The 17,666-nt window shown below is 29.7% G+C and overlaps 1 protein-coding gene and 1 pseudogene across 2 annotated transcripts; one reads left to right on the forward strand and one right to left on the reverse strand.

The window, feature by feature from the left end:
- The first annotated feature begins 661 nt into the window (after nt 1–661).
- On the forward strand, nt 662–2,777 carry LOC145198587 (uncharacterized; annotated as a pseudogene). The gene is made up of 2 exons (XR_016454304.1): nt 662–782; nt 1,077–2,777. The product of XR_016454304.1 is annotated as an uncharacterized LOC145198587 (transcript).
- A 9,742-nt stretch (nt 2,778–12,519) lies between these two features.
- Nucleotides 12,520–13,950, reverse strand: LOC149886486 (uncharacterized). The gene is made up of 3 exons (XM_090093705.1): nt 13,698–13,950; nt 13,568–13,626; nt 12,520–13,285 (listed from the first exon to the last, which is right to left on the reverse strand). The coding sequence occupies exons 1-3, from the start codon at nt 13,773–13,775 to the stop codon at nt 12,724–12,726; spliced, it is 699 nt and encodes a 232-aa protein (XP_089949831.1). The 5' UTR covers nt 13,776–13,950; the 3' UTR covers nt 12,520–12,723.
- Nucleotides 13,951–17,666: the final 3,716 nt, after the last annotated feature.

Here is a 17,666-nt window from a genome sequence, read left to right on the forward strand (position 1 = left end):
ACTACCAATAAATGGAACAGTTCTACGATATTATCAGTATGTCATTACAGAAAAAAGTAAAAGGTTCAAGTCTACTCAAGAAAATTTCTCTTGCAAAACAAAGAGTGGGAGTAGGGATATGGTTTGCCATGACAAAGATTTTTGTTATGAAAGTATGGAGATATGAGTGATAAATATGACATTGATATGCAGCAAAGAGTTGAAAGGAGAATTAAAAGGTATGAAAGAATGAGATCTTATGAAGAAAAATGTAGAGTTAATGAATATTTTGGATTGGATAGAAAAGTTGATTTTGAAATGGATGAAGTGATCTCTCATAACTGAGATGAATTTGAGGCATCAGGTAAATGATATCTCAAATTTTAACTTTAATTGAAAACTTTTAAATAATTATTCTTAATAATGGTTTAATTAAAATTTATATTTGCTTTATAAAGTAATTACTGCTTTTTGTTACTTAGGTTCTGCTGCTCACCAATCTTCAGTTTCTAGTGATAGTGATTTAGATTTTCAAGAAAGGGGTGAAACCCAGCTTCAAACACACACAAAGCTAAAGCGTCAAAAACACTCTAAGTTGGGCTGTTCAGAAATTGCAATAGAGTTTGACAGAGACAATCTTATATTAGCTACAACACCTGTTAGTGTTAGATGCAGAATCAGCATTCGCTCACAAACAATGTTTCTAGGAGCTGTTATTAAAGCTTTAGGCGGAAATGTCAATGACTTAAATATATCTAGAAGCTCAGTAGCTAGAAGTAGATTCAAGTATATTGAAGATTTAGGTAGATTTGTTTACATTCAAAATATTTATATTCAGGGTGTTAGCTAGCCCAAAGGTGTATATTGGGGAATTCACAATGGTTTCAAAATTCCTAAAAATCAATGACTTTTTTTTTTGATTCTTATTTTGAGTTTTTTAGGACAATTTCTTGAAAATTTCCAATATTTTCCTGAACAACAACAATAAATATTCCCAATACAGCAAAAACGTAATATAATGTTTAATTTTGGCTAACACCCTGATATTAAAACAATCAATAGTAATTATAAAGAGAAATAAATTCTTTTTAATTTAGGTACCACCATCAGATCAAGCTATTACGAAGAAATGGCAGGAAAGAATTTGATCTTGCACTTTGACAGTAAGTTGATAAAAGAAATAGAGGAAAAGTTAAAAATTACTGTTAAGAAGGAAATGGTTGCTATATCTGTTACCAGTCCTGAATTTACTACAAAAGACGATCGCCTACTTGGAATTATACCTGTAGAGAGCACTAAAGGAAAAAATCAAGCCATTGTTATTCAAAACATTTTAGAGTACTTTGAAATAGCGGATAATATAATTGGAGTCTGTACTGATACTACATCATGTAATACAGGTAGACTAAACGGAGCTATAATAATAATAAGTAGAATTCTTAATAAATGTTTGTTTTGGTTTATGTGTCGTCACCACATAAATGAACTTCATATAAATCATGCAATACAGGCTATCACTAAAGTTAAATCTAAGGGTCCAAGTAAATCTATGTACTTGGCTTTTCAAAGAAACTGGGAAATTTCTCATGAATCTGTGAATTCAAGAGTTCCAGAACTGAAAAAATTTGATTGGAACAAGCTCGAAATAGGTAGCAAGCTTTACATCTTGGCGCTAGCAGCTAAAGATTATGCAAAGTATTCATTAGAGAATAAAATTTTTCCAAGAAATGACTATAATCACCTTGTAAAATATTTGGCTTTTTATCTTGGCGTCGAATCTGATAAGCTTAAAGAATTTAAAATTCATCAACCTGGAGCTTGTCACGAAGCAAGATTTATGGCGGATGCTTTGTATATTCTTTCACTAGAGATGACATCCACTGTTATAAGCTTTTTACCTGATGAAAATAAAAAAGAAATAGAAACATGTGCCTGTATTGTTGCTGTTTGTTATGCCCCATGGTACCTTAAATCTAGATGCGCTCAACACGCTGTACTTAATGATTTTAATGTTTTTAAAGCAGCATATGTTATCAAGGATGAATTTAATGCTGATATTGGTAATGCTTTGATTAAAAGTTTTCATAAACATTCGTGGTATCTTTCTCCAGCAATAGTTGTGTTTTCACTCGTTGATTCTCACTTGGAAATGTCTGTTAAGTATCAGATTTTGAATTCGTTAATTTCTTTTCCAGTTCCAGAGCAAAAAAAATAAATATGGAAAAACCTAATCCAGTTTAAATCTTACCAAACAGCAAGCTTTCAGAACTTGTTACTGCTGATAGCTGGCTTATATTTTTACGCCTTGGAATCACAAATCAAGTTAAAGATTGGGTTTCTTCTCATCCCAACTTTTCAAAAACTGAATCATATGGTGTTTTTGAAGTTTTTGTTAAAGGACTTAGTGTAACTAATGACTGCGCTGAAAGAAACATTGGCTTAATAAACGACTTTTTTAAATATTCTCAAAAGGAAGAACAGTGCCAAAATATACTATTGATAGCAAGAGAGGAGAGAAAAAAAGTAACAAAGAATGTAACTCAAAAAGAACATATAAATATTTAAAGCTCTCTATATGATAATATTAATATATATTAGTGGACAAAATAATCACACTGTTATTTATTTTATTTTGATATTTTGAAAAGCTAAAAAATAGAGATTTTGGAATTTTACAGTAAGCACTTAAAATGATCTGAGAGTAATTTTTTAGCATGTATTTGTCTTCTGCCTTAGTATAGACAAGGAATTTTGGGTGTACAAGAGGAGTTTTAAAAAAAAGTGTTTTTTTGTATAATTTTGGGACACCCTAATGTATATACATACACTCAAAACATTATTTACATATATATATGAGTGTATGTATATACATATATTTGTGTCATGTATATACATACACTCATATATATATATGTATATGCATATACATACACTCAAAACATTATTAGTTCCTCATTTAAATTCAATATGATTATTGAATAATTATGCATAAGTACATTAGATACAGTATGCGACAAAAGTGTTTACATGTTTTTAAAAAATATTCTTTTTCAAAATAAATGATTGAAATACATGTTTATATATAAATATATATATACCAAAATAAAGGTAATTCATTGTAGTTTCATGTTTTGAGCCTGAATTTAAATGAATGAGAAGTGTTTATAGCAAATTATTTATTGAAACAAAATGTCAGATGTAAACAGTTTTGTCGCGATTTATGCTATTATTAATTTTAATGCGATATTAATACTTTGTGTAGCCTCCACGACTTCTAATGACTGCAATTCTCGCAGGCATGCTACCAATCAACTTCTTGCATTCTTCAACAGTTATCGAACTCCAAAAATACTCAATTCGTTCCCATAATTCTTGTCGACTGGCTGCTCTTGTTTCATAATTATAAACTCGATTCTTCACAATAGACCAAAGATTCTCGATCGGGTTAAGATCGGGACTTTGCGCAGGCCACTCTAGAATCTTAAATTTCTTCGAATTTAGGAATTCTAATGTAATTTTTGCCTTGTGCTTTGAATCATTGTCTTGCATAAAGTGTCGAACGAATTTTCTTTCGCCATCCTCGTAAACTAGGCAAATAGCCATTGTTTAAAATGTCAATATAATGTTTCGCGTCCATTATTTCATCAATTTTTACGATTTTACCAACACCAGACGAAGAGAAACATCCCCAAAACAACAACTTTCCGCCGCCATATTTTACTGTTGGAATAAAGTCACGATCAGAAATTCCTTCTCCAGCTTTTTTCCATAATATCGAATGCCATCAGAGCCAATCAAGTTAATCTTGCTTTCGTCTGTCTAAATCACCTTACTCCACTCAGCAAAAGTCCAGTTTTCATACTTCTTTGCAAATTCCAATCGTTGTTTACGATGTTTCGGTGTTAGTAGTGGTTTCTTGATCTTCTTTTTTGCCTTGAGTCCAATTCTCTTGAGTTCTCTCTGCACTGTTCGAGTACTTACCACTGTACCTTGAGCATTATTTAATTGTTTCTTTACATCGTGTGCTGATTTTGCTTTATTTGTCATGATTAATCTAGAAATTGTTCTCTGATCTCGAGTAGTGAAAATTTTCTTGCGTCCATTTTTGTTGCATTTCTCCTCTATATCGTTTCGCTTCTTAATTTTATAGACTAAACAATAAGATATATTAAGTTCTCGTCCTGTCTCACGAAGAGACAATCCTGATTTAAGCTTCTGAACAGCTAAATTTTCTATTTCTTTCGACACTTTCTTCATTCTTTCAATTATAATTTTTCTGTTGTTTACATTACGAATTTTAAGTTCAAATAAACCGTTTATTACTAATTGAGATATGTTTTATTTAAACAAATTAAAAATATAGCCACAAAGTATTAATTTCGCATTAAAATTAATAATAGCATAAATCGCGACAAAACTGTTTACATCTGACATTTTGTTTCAATAAATAATTTGCTATAAACACTTCTCATTCATTTAAATTCAGGCTCAAAACATGAAACTACAATGAATTACCTTTATTTTGGTATATATATATTGATATATAAACATGTATTTCAATCATTTATTTTAAAAAAGAATATTTTTCAAAAACATGTAAACACTTTTGTCGCATACTGTATAAAGAAACAGAAAAAAAAAATAGTTACCTGAAATTGGTTGATTGTACGTGGTTTGAGAACTAAACATAATGTAAATATGTGTGTGTGTGTATATATATATATATATATATATATATATATATATATATATATATATATATATATATATATATATATATATATATAAGAGCAGTTTACGTCTACACGAAATGTGAAAGTTTACTATATTAGGTATACATATAACTAAGGGCGACATATTTCGTGTAGACCTTAATTCAAGCATAATTTTTCTGACTAATTTTTTTTAGCTGATACATTTTTCACAACCCGTGTGGTTTTCTTTGATAATTTGTTTCCATTTAACATTTTTGTTTTTTATTTAAAATTTCGCTAAAAACCAGCGTTTTATTATTAAGCATGTATATCGTACAAATCCGTAAAAGTGAATATTAGGCCTACACGAATATTTATAACAATTATTTATGTTATTTAAGTCTATATCAAAAATATAAAAACTGTTTAATAAAGACTTTTAGAATACTTATTTAAAAAAAATTTTGTTTTGTCTTGAAAACGAGTGTGCATCGAAATAAACAAGATATACATTTTTCTTACGCCAAAAAAAAATTCAATTTGGCACGGAATCAAAGTTACGTCATTTTATAATTTAAAAGTGATGCGTAGATTTTTAAGTAATGAAAATCTTTTTTAAATTAGTTTTTTTAAACAATATTATGTTATATCAATGTAAACAATATTAGTTATACCAATTTAATAAATATCAAGGTTTTTATATAAATCTATCCACATCATCATAGTTTCTTTACATTTTTACCGCGCTTCACAAGAAATGATGCTTGCAATGGACACTTCCTTGTATACTAACAAAACTTGTTTAAGTTAACACCAACCTATTATTTCTCAACAAACTAATGCAATAACTTCATCCAATGCTACATATTTGTTCTATTGTACTTCAATAGGAATATAAAGCTGCGATATTGATAATATATTGCAATGATATCGCCTTAAACTGCATATAATTTTGAATACTTCAAATTTGAGATTAGGCTACTAATATACATTCGATTAGATTGTTGAAGTTTTTGATGAATGAAAAGTAATATATAAATAAAACATGATGAATAATAGATAAATTACAATAGGAATAAATAATAAATATAGAATAAATATATTGAATATACTATATAAAAATAAATGCACAATATGCAAAATGGTAAGAAGTATAAATTTATAAAATACGATATATGTATGCAAACCATAATGAATACATGATGTATATCGTCAATACAAATCAAATAAATATATATATTACGAATATAAAACAATTTAAAAAAAAAATGTTTAAAATTGGAGATTAGGTCGACACGGAACTAACAATATTTTACAGCGTGTCGCCTTAAACTGCATATATACTAAGCATCTGCGTATCGTTATCGAAATATCGAAACTAACCGATATTTTTTACGATAATGGGTTTCGATATGAATTGGTATATCCGATATGTTACGATATGATTCCGATAAAATATCGTTTGGGTTTCGATATGCACGATATCATTATCGCTTTTAGCGATAAATATCGCATAATTTATCGATAAAAGTTGAATAACGATATTTTTGAGTTTCGATATGTACGATACGTTCCGATAAAATATCGTTTGGTTTTCAAAACTTTTCAATATTTTACAAAATTTTGTATTAGATATAACTAAATGTTAAGTTGTTTTATATCAGATATTTTACAATATTTTGTATTAGATTTAACTAAATGTTAAGTTAAAATATTTTGGAATATATTTTCTCAATTTATTGATTAAAATATTGATAAAAAATAATAATCGCCTAGTTTTTAACGCCGTTTTTTAGATTAAGTTGTTAAAAACGGCTCGGGCAGTTAGGAGAACAATCCAACTGTTTATTTTTTTAAATAAAAACATACCGTGGTGTGACCTAACAAAGTCCTATACTTTAAGAAAGTCCTAAATTAAAATTGACAAATTTCGTATATATAAAAGAATCATTTGCGGAAAATAATTCTGTTGTTTAAACTAGATATCTAGTTAGATAAAATAACTAATTTTTTTTCTTTAAATGTTTATTTTATGTATACGAAACTTGTCATTTCTTAAATTAGGACTTTCTTAAAGCATAGGACTTTGTTAGGTCACACCACGGTAAGCGCTCCAAAATATTTTTATTTTTTTAAAAAAGAAAAAGTTATTCTTTAAATATTCGTAACAATTGTGGTTTATTCGATTGAAACTCATTATTAAAGTCCGCTTTTTTGATAATAAAAAATACTTATGTGATTAAAATATCGCCTAGCTGAAATGTTGCCGCTAATTGTAGCGAATGGAAACTTTCGCTACCGGTTTCGGCCGAAACCGAATTCAAAATTTCTGCTTCGACAACCTTTTACTTATTCTGTTTCGTGCAAAATTACGGTTCAAACTACTACTGTAATGAACCAAAACTTTTTATAGGGAGGTTTTTTCTTTAAGTTTAGAAAACTTGTTTTTATTTAGTGTGGGATCATGATGATTTCCTAATTATATTGATGTTTTAATCGTTTGTGGGTAAATCAATTATCAATTACAAAAATTGAAGTAATTATTAATTGAAATCACGTGACAATTGAATCAAGTTACTATTCTCAAATCATTCTTTAAGCGATCATCAAATATTAAAATATTTTCACATGTTCTATTTTTTATCAAATCATGTTACATACTGATCGTTTAAATGCCTTATGTCCCATAAATCATTACAAAAACAAATCTATTTTATTTTTTCAAATACTTATTCAAACAAATTTGAATGATAAAAAAATGTCATAGTTATGGAGTTTTTGAAGATTTTTGTTATTATTATCAATATATATATATATATATATATATATATATATATATATATATATATATATATATATATATATATATATATATAATCCATATAATTATATATATATATATAATCCATATAATTATATATATATATATAATCCATATAATTATAGCATTTTATTAAAAGGGGTACCGACTTCTAAAAACTATGAGAAAACTGTTCAAAATTTTGGGGATCAGGAAAGTAAGTTTTTGGATAAACTATTTGTTTGTTGTTTTTTTTTTTTGTTTTACTACTTGTTACACATTGTATATGTGCTACGCATACATACATTGATTATTATGCTGACATGTATTGACAAAAGAAAACTATTTATATTTTTTTTTAAAAAAAAAAATTTATGTTTTAATTAAAGTCATAAATGGATGAAGGCTTTAAAGAAATACATATTTCATGTTACAAAAATACACATTTCTACTTTGTTATGCAGATAAAGGTTTTAAATAACGCTCTTTCCCGTGACCTTAATAACACAACACAAAAATGTGCTAGAATACCATTTTTACAGCAATCAATTTACCTACAGGGATAAATAACATGAATGTTTAAAACTTTTACTCCAATTATTTGAGTTCCACAACACCTTCATCCATGCATGTCTTCAATTTAATAACTAGATTGTGTTTTGTGAAACTACAAGGTGTATACTTAGTTTCTGACCCCCCACATGTTACAAACACAAGATTTTGAGTTGCTCTCTTAAATGCTACTTACCCAATGCATAGAACGTGCAGCTGATGATAAGACCATCTTTCCTGTGAGAAATAAAGTTATTCTGATGCAAGATGGAGCAACTTGCCACACGGCAAGAGCAACAATTAATGTGATCAACAGAGACTTTCCAGCAGTGTGGACCGACTGGCCTGGCAACTCGCCCGACTTTAATGTCATCGAACATATTTGTTCAAGACTCCAGGACAGTGTTTTACACAATCCTCGACCTCGTAATCGTGAACAGTTGATCAGACGTGTTGAACAGGATTGGGCTGCCATTACGCAAGAAGAGTGTTTTCGCCTAGTAGAAAGCCTGCCAAGGAGAATTACCCAATGCATAGAAAGAAATGGACAAAATACTGATTACTGACTATTAACATATATTCTTTGTCTAATTAAATTGATATGACAGTAATAAAATGGTATGTGTTGAAATACCGTATTCTTAAACCGATATATAGGGGGTCAGAAATTAAGTATACACCCTGTAGTTTTCTAATAAGATTCAAATGCAATGAAGTATTAATTAATTATTTATGTATGTTTATAGAGAAGTTAGCAGCTTTCGAGTTAAGATTAACAGAACTAAAGCAAAAAAATAAGTTTTTAGAGGTTCAAAGTTTTTTGGATAATGAAGACATAGTTGTTCCCCCTGGCCTTCCAATGGAAAGTAAGGAAGATTTGGAGAGGATTAACCTTATGCTACAGATGAAATCTGAGATGGCTCTCTATGTTATTTGAAATTATTTTCTATATTATAATGTTTGTAGCAGCCTACAGTTGTGTTTAAACTAGTAATTATTATTTTATAAGATCAAAGATAGGTTTTTTTATAAGTCTTATAATTGTAATTTATCAAAGGTAATTTAATACCTTAGTTATATTATACCGCATTACATTTTCATTTACCTTTGAAAAAACAATTTCAATAAAAAAAGCTGTAATATGTAGCATTATTTGTTTTTAGGTCGAATATCTGCGTTCTATTGGCGGTAGAGTTGAACGTCCAAAATACATACGATGTGTGTTGGGAGCCATGTGTTAAAGTGCTTACTATGTAAGTATTACTAGTTATGTAAATTTTTAGTCTATTAAAGTCAACCGAATTATTATATTTACAAAAATATGTTTACAACACTAAGAATGAATAAAGTATGTTAGTACTTATGACAATTACCAGTGTTGTCATTAGTTGTGAATTTGTAAGATATCATATTCTCTCTCGGTGACTTGAACTTATCAATACCGTATTTTATTGTTAACTAGAGATCTTAATTGCCAATGTAAACCATAATTTATTAGTATTCAACTATATGATTCTTAAAGATCATATAGAAGTTTTTCTTGAACCTATAAGCTAATTGCTCTCGGTTATCATACGGATATATTTTTAAAACTGCTAACCAGTTAATGTAATTCTCGATTTGCAAAGTATACATATAAGAACTTAAAAATAGCTTATAAATAATTTATATTTAAACAAAAAATGAATTGAGTTTTTAAAATTATTTTCATTTTATTATTTTAGCAACAGTAAGAATTCAGTATCTTAATTCCAATGATAAAGATGGTTTTAGGGCGCAATTGATCAAGGAGATGGGCGAATAAATAGACAGACGAAAAGCAAGGTTATAAAAAATCAGTTTCAGTTAATCAATGAAAAGAATATTTAGTTATTATTTTCTTTTCAAATTTATAAAAATTTATTTATCTTGATTTTATTTATAATTCTAATTTTTCTTAATTATTATTAATAGTTATCTAATAAATCGCCACGTTTTTAAATTCTAGTGTTTTAAAATATTGTTTTTAATTAAAGCTGCCAATATTAATTTCAAACCTTTAATAACATTAACTACAATAATAGAATATTTGTTTTTTATAAATATAAATATTGTAAATATTTTTCTTTAATGGTCTGGAAATAAAAGTGTAATGATAAAAAATTTGTTCATTTTGTGTATTCAACTAAGTTATCTATAAATAATACAATATTTTGTGTGGACAGTAGTACTGTTTGGCTGGTATAATCTGATATAAAAACAACCACTATTAAATAGAAAATTAAATATTAAAAAGCAAAGCTATACTTTGTTATTAAGCAATATTCAAAACATGGTTTATAACTTTTGCACTTTCAATTTAAGCGCAAAAGCGAATTTAAAAAATCGCGAAAAAAAATCATATAGTTGGGCCGGTAATGGTACCAACTGTTAGCCAACTGTTTATTACTGTTGGGCCGTTAACGGCAACCAATAGCTTAAAAACAGTTGGCTAAGTGTTAGTAAAGGCGTTACGTTTTTTTCACGGTACCAACTAAATAGCCGACTGTTGGCCCAACTGTAGCTAATTGTTGGTTATTAGGATCGGGCCAACTATTTACAATCTGTTCGATGTTTACTGGGTAGTGTATGAAATTGCATGACGCTCTAACTAATGCTGATTTCGATAATATATGTTAACGGCAACTTAACACATATCCCTGTAAGAAACCAGGGATAGTTGGACGGTGTTACGCAAAACTAGACCACATGCATTTTTCGCATTTCGTAAGAAATGCACCAGGAATTTCAAAATAGTTTTGAAAAACTGATGATGCTTTGGAGGAAATTTTGTGAAAAAAAATCTTGAAAGTGTAAAACGTTGAAAAGTACACTAAATCTCACTAAAAGAACACTAAATTTCACTAAACCTTAAATTAAAAAAAATAATAAACAAAATGATTTTTGGTTTTGATTTACAAATTAAATTTATTTATTTTTTTCTGATTTTGTGAACCTGTTAGATTTCAAATTTAGCAATATACTCTTTTGAGCATTGAAACTGTTAACTTTTTACCTTTCATCTGCTCCTTTATTGCAAAATGTAGAACTCATGAAAAGTAATAAGATAACATAAACAACTTAACGGGGTAAAGAAAGAAGTTAAAAGAAATGAAAAGAAACTTAAACCTTATCACAAACCAGGAATATTTAATCCACTTAAAGTAAGTGCCATAGGTAAGATGCATGTTGCTGCGCTTCTTTGTATTTAAAATATGATCGGCATGCAGAAGCATTAAATATTTCAAATCCGGTATATCTAATGTCAAACAAGCAATGCCTAAATATAACTTTTTTATAATACATAAATTTTTATAAAACTTTGTACATAAAAATTTGACAAACTTGCGAGTCATGAGCGTCTTAGCATCGCCGGCTATTTTTATAAACCATTAACACATAATCATGTTACGAAACTCCGATGGATGTTTTTTTTAAACTTTCTAGAACCACTAGATGCCTTTGAACCATTGTGATATAAATACAAAAAACAACTTTCGAGATAATTACCATCTTCATGAGCCCTGCTTTGTTCTCCTGATTTAAATTACGAACATTTGAATCAATTGGTTAAAAATGTAAAACGTCACGAAGTGAGTTCAGTAGAAATATTTTACTTTAATGCGTGTTCGGGTTTTCCAAACATTTAGAAATCTAAGAAATTGTTTAGAGAATGCAAATATTCCTATACCCATAGTTTATTTGGCAACTTTGCCATCGAAGAATCTCCCTTCAATAATATCCCATGCTATTATGTAGTTAAGTGTAAACGAGACAAAATTACGTCAGAATTACTTGTTTTCACAAATATAAAGGCAACAAAAGGTTTAGTGGTGATAAGATACCTACAAATACCCTACCGGGGGTGATCCAATCTTTTTCTAACTGCGGAAATAAAAAAATAGTTCACTTTTTTTTGCTGTATTTTCATAGACCTGATACTGAAAACCTTTTAAAAAATTCTTCTAGTATATTGCTGCCTCAGAACAACCTGTTTTTCCATAGTTGCTTCACATCAAAACAGAGTATTTCGAGTAATTCTTTCTTTAAACAACCATTCAAACAACATAAAACCGTATTTTTATCTTAAGTCAAAGACTCTCTTTCTAAAGTCACTCCGCTTTTGCCTAAAAAACTAAGCTTAGCATCGTTCTAAACGTCATACTTTTTAAGGCTTTCATTTTTGAAAGCATTTACTTAATTAGTCCAGTGGATAGAAATAGAAATGATTGAATGCCAAAGAATTATATCAGTATTTGTTGCTTTTTATGAAGGTCTTCTTGTTTCAAATTCTATTTAATGAGAAGTGTTTGGGAATTATTATACTGCTTTATCTACATGGTTTATTTCTATATATATTTAGACAGGTTTGCTCAACTAGATAAGCTGTTGATATGGAATAGAGATCTTAACACTCACTAAGCTTTTTCATTATAATCTTTATCATCTAGCGCATTCGCAATGAAAAATATCGTCTTTAAGCTATTTTAGTGTCATATTAAAGTATAAAAAGGTTATTTAGTTTCACAAGTTACAGATAATATTTTGAGTTTCCATTGCGTCGGTATTTGAAAAGATATTTTTTGAACAAAAATCAAATATTACGAGTAAAAAAAAACCGTGTAAATGTTGTTAACAACGTTAAAATGTTGCGGGTTTTTTATACGAACGCTGATAATTTCATTTGCTGAAAAAGCTTGGGTAGACTGCGTTAGTTGATTCTTTTCGAAACTCATCATAGTTCTCCTCGTTTACCTCCTTGAAGTCTTTCTTGTTAAAGTGTTGAAGATTTCTTTTTGATTGTACATCTGGAGCTCTTGTTCCTCGGAGTGTGTAACCTATAAAGATCGTTTTTTTTCGATATACATCATTACTCTCCTCATTTCTCTTCAAGAAGTCCTTCTTTTCTAAGGGTTGAAAGATTCTCTTTGATGGCACATCTGGAGCTAGTGGTCTTGGAGGTGGAAAACCTATGTAGGTCGATTTTTTTCGAAACACATTATTTTTGTCCTCATTTTCCTTCATGAAGTCTTTCTTTTTAAAGGGTTGAAAGTTTCTCTTTGATGGCATATCATGAACTACATATCCAAGAGGTGGAAGTCCTATGTAGGTCGATTCTTTTCGAAACACATCATCGTTCTCCTCATTTTCCTCCAAGAAGTCCTTCTTGTTAAAGGGTTGAAAAACTCCTTTCGGAGAGTTGTAACTTATGTGGGGCGATTCTTTTTGGAGTACAATTTCACTCAAAAAAAATTAAAAAGTTTGCAATTTATTGTCATGAGCGAAAGAGGTAAAAGAGAAATCTCACAAAAAATGTTTTAAAAACTTCATAATATTATGAATAACTGAAGCAATTGATTGTCTTGTTGAAATGAATCTGCTTTAAAGAACATGTTGATCTTTCTTAAGATTAAATTTAAGATAAAGATCCTGAGGTTTAGTTGAAAATGCCTAAGTTTACTTATTTGTAAATATAAAAATGCGTATGTTTATATAATCAGTTTCTCAATGATAAATAATTTACCTTTCAGAGTCATCTATATTCTGATTGTAATCCTCTTCGTAAAGCGGTTTTGCAATAACCTTATAATAAAGAAATTTACCTATAAACTAATGGGTTTCTGTAAGAGTAAAGTTTTTAAAAAGAAACTCACCAACGAAAAGCAAATTCCAAATAAAAACAATGTCCAAGACATTTTTATTGTCAAAGAGTTGCTGTAATATATAAACATTTCTTGTCGGCACGTAACGCATTAACCAGTTGCTTACTCTTTTATACCATTGGATATTACACATTGATCTGATTAGAAACCGGATTAGTTTATACTATTTTGATTCGTTCAATAAAAACATTTTTCTTCTCATAACTTTATTTTTTTTAAGTCTTTTTTTTACAACAATCAAAGTTTCCATTAAATTCAATAAAAACATAATTGCATTCTTGCAAACGCGGGCCTTTTTTTTCAAAAGAATATTTTGCTAATCTTGACTGAAGAATAATTACACAAAGCTTACCTTATCATGTTATAAAGTATTGTGTTTTATCCGCGGTGAATAATTTGACTACAAACTGATTGTCTGAAAACTTATTTGTCTAATCAAATATAATTTAATTCTTAACATTCAGTTCACATTTAAATACTGCTCGCTATGCCATCGTAAAATATAAACGATTTCACTGTACACTTTGTTCACAATGTAAAACTAATAAACTTTTGACAGTCATCTTCTCTATACTATTAATTAAATATTTTGCTAAACCCTTTATTACTTCTAAAAACTCCTTTAAAAATTCAATGTAAAGATATAATCATAACGTAAATAGTTTTTAAAAATGAATTAATATTTGAAGCCATTTTTTGTTTGTTTGTTTTCAATGTTTTGATGAACCAAGTAAATAGGGTACCAAGTTTGAAACCCATTTCTTATGGCTTAGGGTTAGGGTTACGGTTAGGGTTAGGGTTAGGGCCCACGAGGGGCGTCCTTCAATTGTAAAATGCCTTTAGACGCACGTGTCTAGTCGTCTAGTTGCATCGACCTAGAGGAGTTTTCTGATAGATCTTGCGCTTTAGGCTCAGTTAATCGGTCTGTATCCATTGTAAACACAGTCTCTGCCGTTAGAAAATCGTTAACCAGGCGTTTGTGAGCTTTAACAACCATCCTCTTGAGTTTAAAACGAACGTTTCTTTAAAAGCCACTCGAGATGGAGGTACTCACGGAGGTTTGTTACGGTAACAACCCTGTGGTTTGCCGTCTTCTTTCTTTCCGCAGCGTCGCAAACGCATCGGCCGGTCTCTTTGGTCACGAAAAAACGTCTGATCTCTTGACTGGAATGCTTAACGTACTAAGATTAGTAGATTTAGTACTGAGAGTTGCATCTGGCCGCCGTAATTTTCTTCGATGATGTCTTGAAAATTTCGTGGCGTCGTTTTCAAAACTTTAGGGTCGATTTTAACCTTCGACCTTAAAGTCGATTTTAGCCTTCGGTGGTGGCTCTGTACAACTTTTGCGGTGAAAAAGCTTGCGCGGAGTCTACAGTTGTATTTAGCCGACAGACGCTGGCAACGCAGAAACAGAACGAGCGCTCAGCAAATTTCTAGCATTTTACGTCAAAGCGGACAATCTGCACGACAAATAAAGCTAACTTTCTCGTTGCAACAGTTAGTCACTGGACGTTGGACGAGTGTGTACAGCTGTTTTGCGTCGAAGGCCGACCGGTGGTCGGATGCGACTCTTCTTTCCACTCGAAAATCAGAACCTGGCCATCAGTCGTGTATCACCATCGAATGCTTAATGTAGTGATTTCTCGAAATGACAAAAGCTTGTAGACGCTTAGAGTGCACATTCGAAAGAAGAAAATCCGTTTAAAAATGATTTCTTTTAATTTGATGAGACTACGCAGTTAAAATACAAACCTTGAAAACACACCAGATAAATAAAACCTAAAACAAACAGCTTCGCTGTACTGTTACCTAATATGTTAACGGATGGCCAGGAACAACCTTGGTCTGTAATGAATGAGTTCGTTTTTCCATTCGAGGCACTAATTACTGCAGTTTTAAAAGTCACCTAAAGTACAAGCTCATCTCTCCATTTAAGAAAAACAAGCATCAGAGTTTCGGAAAGTTTGCATGCACGACACCACCATCGATGATACTTAAACAAACAGAAAATGAATTGCAAAACAGAACCACTGAATTGCAAAACATAACAACGGACAGCTTGTAAAAAGCATGGTGATGAGCTTCTTCAATCCAATCAAGGAACCAAACATGACAGTTTCGGCAATGGTGCATGTGCAAATCAGCAAACTGTGATACTTAATCAAACAACTTTACTAATTTGCTTAGTTTGAGAACGGATGGCTAAGAACAACCTCGTTAGTGAGTATGAAGTCGTCTCTTCATTCAAGGAATTAATAATCAGAGTTTTAGAAGTCTCTTACGTGCGATACTACTATCAACGGTACTTATTCAAACAGCCTCTCAAAATGGCATAGTTTGAGAACGGAAGGCTAGGAACAACCTTAGTAGTGGGTCATCAGTTCAACTTTTCATTCAAGGAATTAAGCATCTGAAAAATAAAAAGAAGAGCTCTTTGTTAGAAGTTCTTACTTTTATTTTTCCTCAACTCCTCTTTCTTTTCTTTTTGACTTTTTTTTTTAAATGATAGTTTTTCTTTTTTTTTTATCTATTTTGTTCGTTTAAATTAATATAACAGGCGTTTTAGGTCGTTTCTGTAACATTATTTAACACTTTAAATTGTAATAAATATTTGAACAGAAGAAAATCCTTTTCGTAACGTTAAAATGTCATAAGAACATTTCATCTTTACCAAATACGCTTGTAAAAATAGTTTCACCTTTAACGTTTGTTGTGTATGTCTTTTAATTTAGTAAATCGCAATTTGGATTTTCTTAGGCGCACATCTACTTCAGTTGCTTTTTCTTAAAGAAAAGTCACCAGAGTTTTTTTACACAGCTCCTGCAGCATAATCTTTAACAAAATACTCTTTTGAAAAGTTTTACATTGAAATAAACAAAAGCCATTTGCGTAAATAAAGATAAATTAGAGAATAAAAAGTGCATAAACGTCTCGCTACTTTGATGAAGAAGAAACGGATGACTAGATGCAACTTTTTAATTTCGTGTGATATCTCTTTCAATTAAGGTACTTTTTGAATATTTTTTCAAAGAAATGTTAGCGTAGTTTTCCTTTTTTAAATTTAAATCATGTTTAAAGGTAGTTTTTAAATGTTTTTTCAAAGAAATGTTAGCGTAGTTTTCCTTTTTTAAATTTAAATCATGTTTAAAGGTAGTTTTTGAATGTTTTTTCAAAGAAATGTTAGCGTAGTTTTCATCTATTAAATCTAAATCATGTTTAAAGATAGTTTTTGAATATTTTTTCAAAGAAAAGTTAGCGTAGTTTTCCTTTTTTAAATTTAAATCATGTTTAAAGGTAGTTTTTGAATGTTTTTTCAAAGAAATGTTAGCTTAGTTTTCATCTATTAAATCTAAATCATATTTAAAGGTAGTTTTCGAATATTTTTTCAAAGAAAAGTTAGCGTAGTTTTCCTCTTTTAGATCTAGCTTTTGTTTAAGTTAGTTTTTGAGTATTTTTTCAAAGAAAAGTTAGCGAAATTTTCCTCTTTTAGATCTAGGTTATGATTAAGGTAGTCTTTAAATATTTTTTTAAAGAAAAGTTAGCGTAGTTTTCCTCTTTTAGATCTAGCTTATAATTCAGGTGTTTTTGAATATTTTTTCAAATAAAAATTAGCAAAGTTTAGATCATTTAGCATGACATCACAAAGTACAAAACTCAAAGAGGCAAGATAAAGTATGAGATAAACGTAAAATAAGATATAGATGAAACAAATGTTAGGCTGCATAAAATCAAAAACTGCATTGCCTATCATAAACACAAATGCCTAGTGAGAGCTTTTAAAGTTCGTTCTTTTCGTCTTTTAATTTGGTAAATCGCGATTTGAATTTTCTAAGACGCACATGTCTCTCAGTTGCTTTTTTCTTAAGGAAAGGTCACCAGAGTTTTTTTACGCAGCTCCTGCAGCATAATCTTTAACAAAATACTCTTTTGTATATCATTACATAGAAATAAACAAAAACC

Source organism: Hydra viridissima, unplaced genomic scaffold, assembly GCF_058129835.1.
Source record: "Hydra viridissima isolate aposymbiotic clone 2 unplaced genomic scaffold, HvirCarnegie_v1 scaffold_7, whole genome shotgun sequence".
Classification (NCBI taxonomy): Eukaryota; Metazoa; Cnidaria; class Hydrozoa; order Anthoathecata; family Hydridae; genus Hydra; species Hydra viridissima.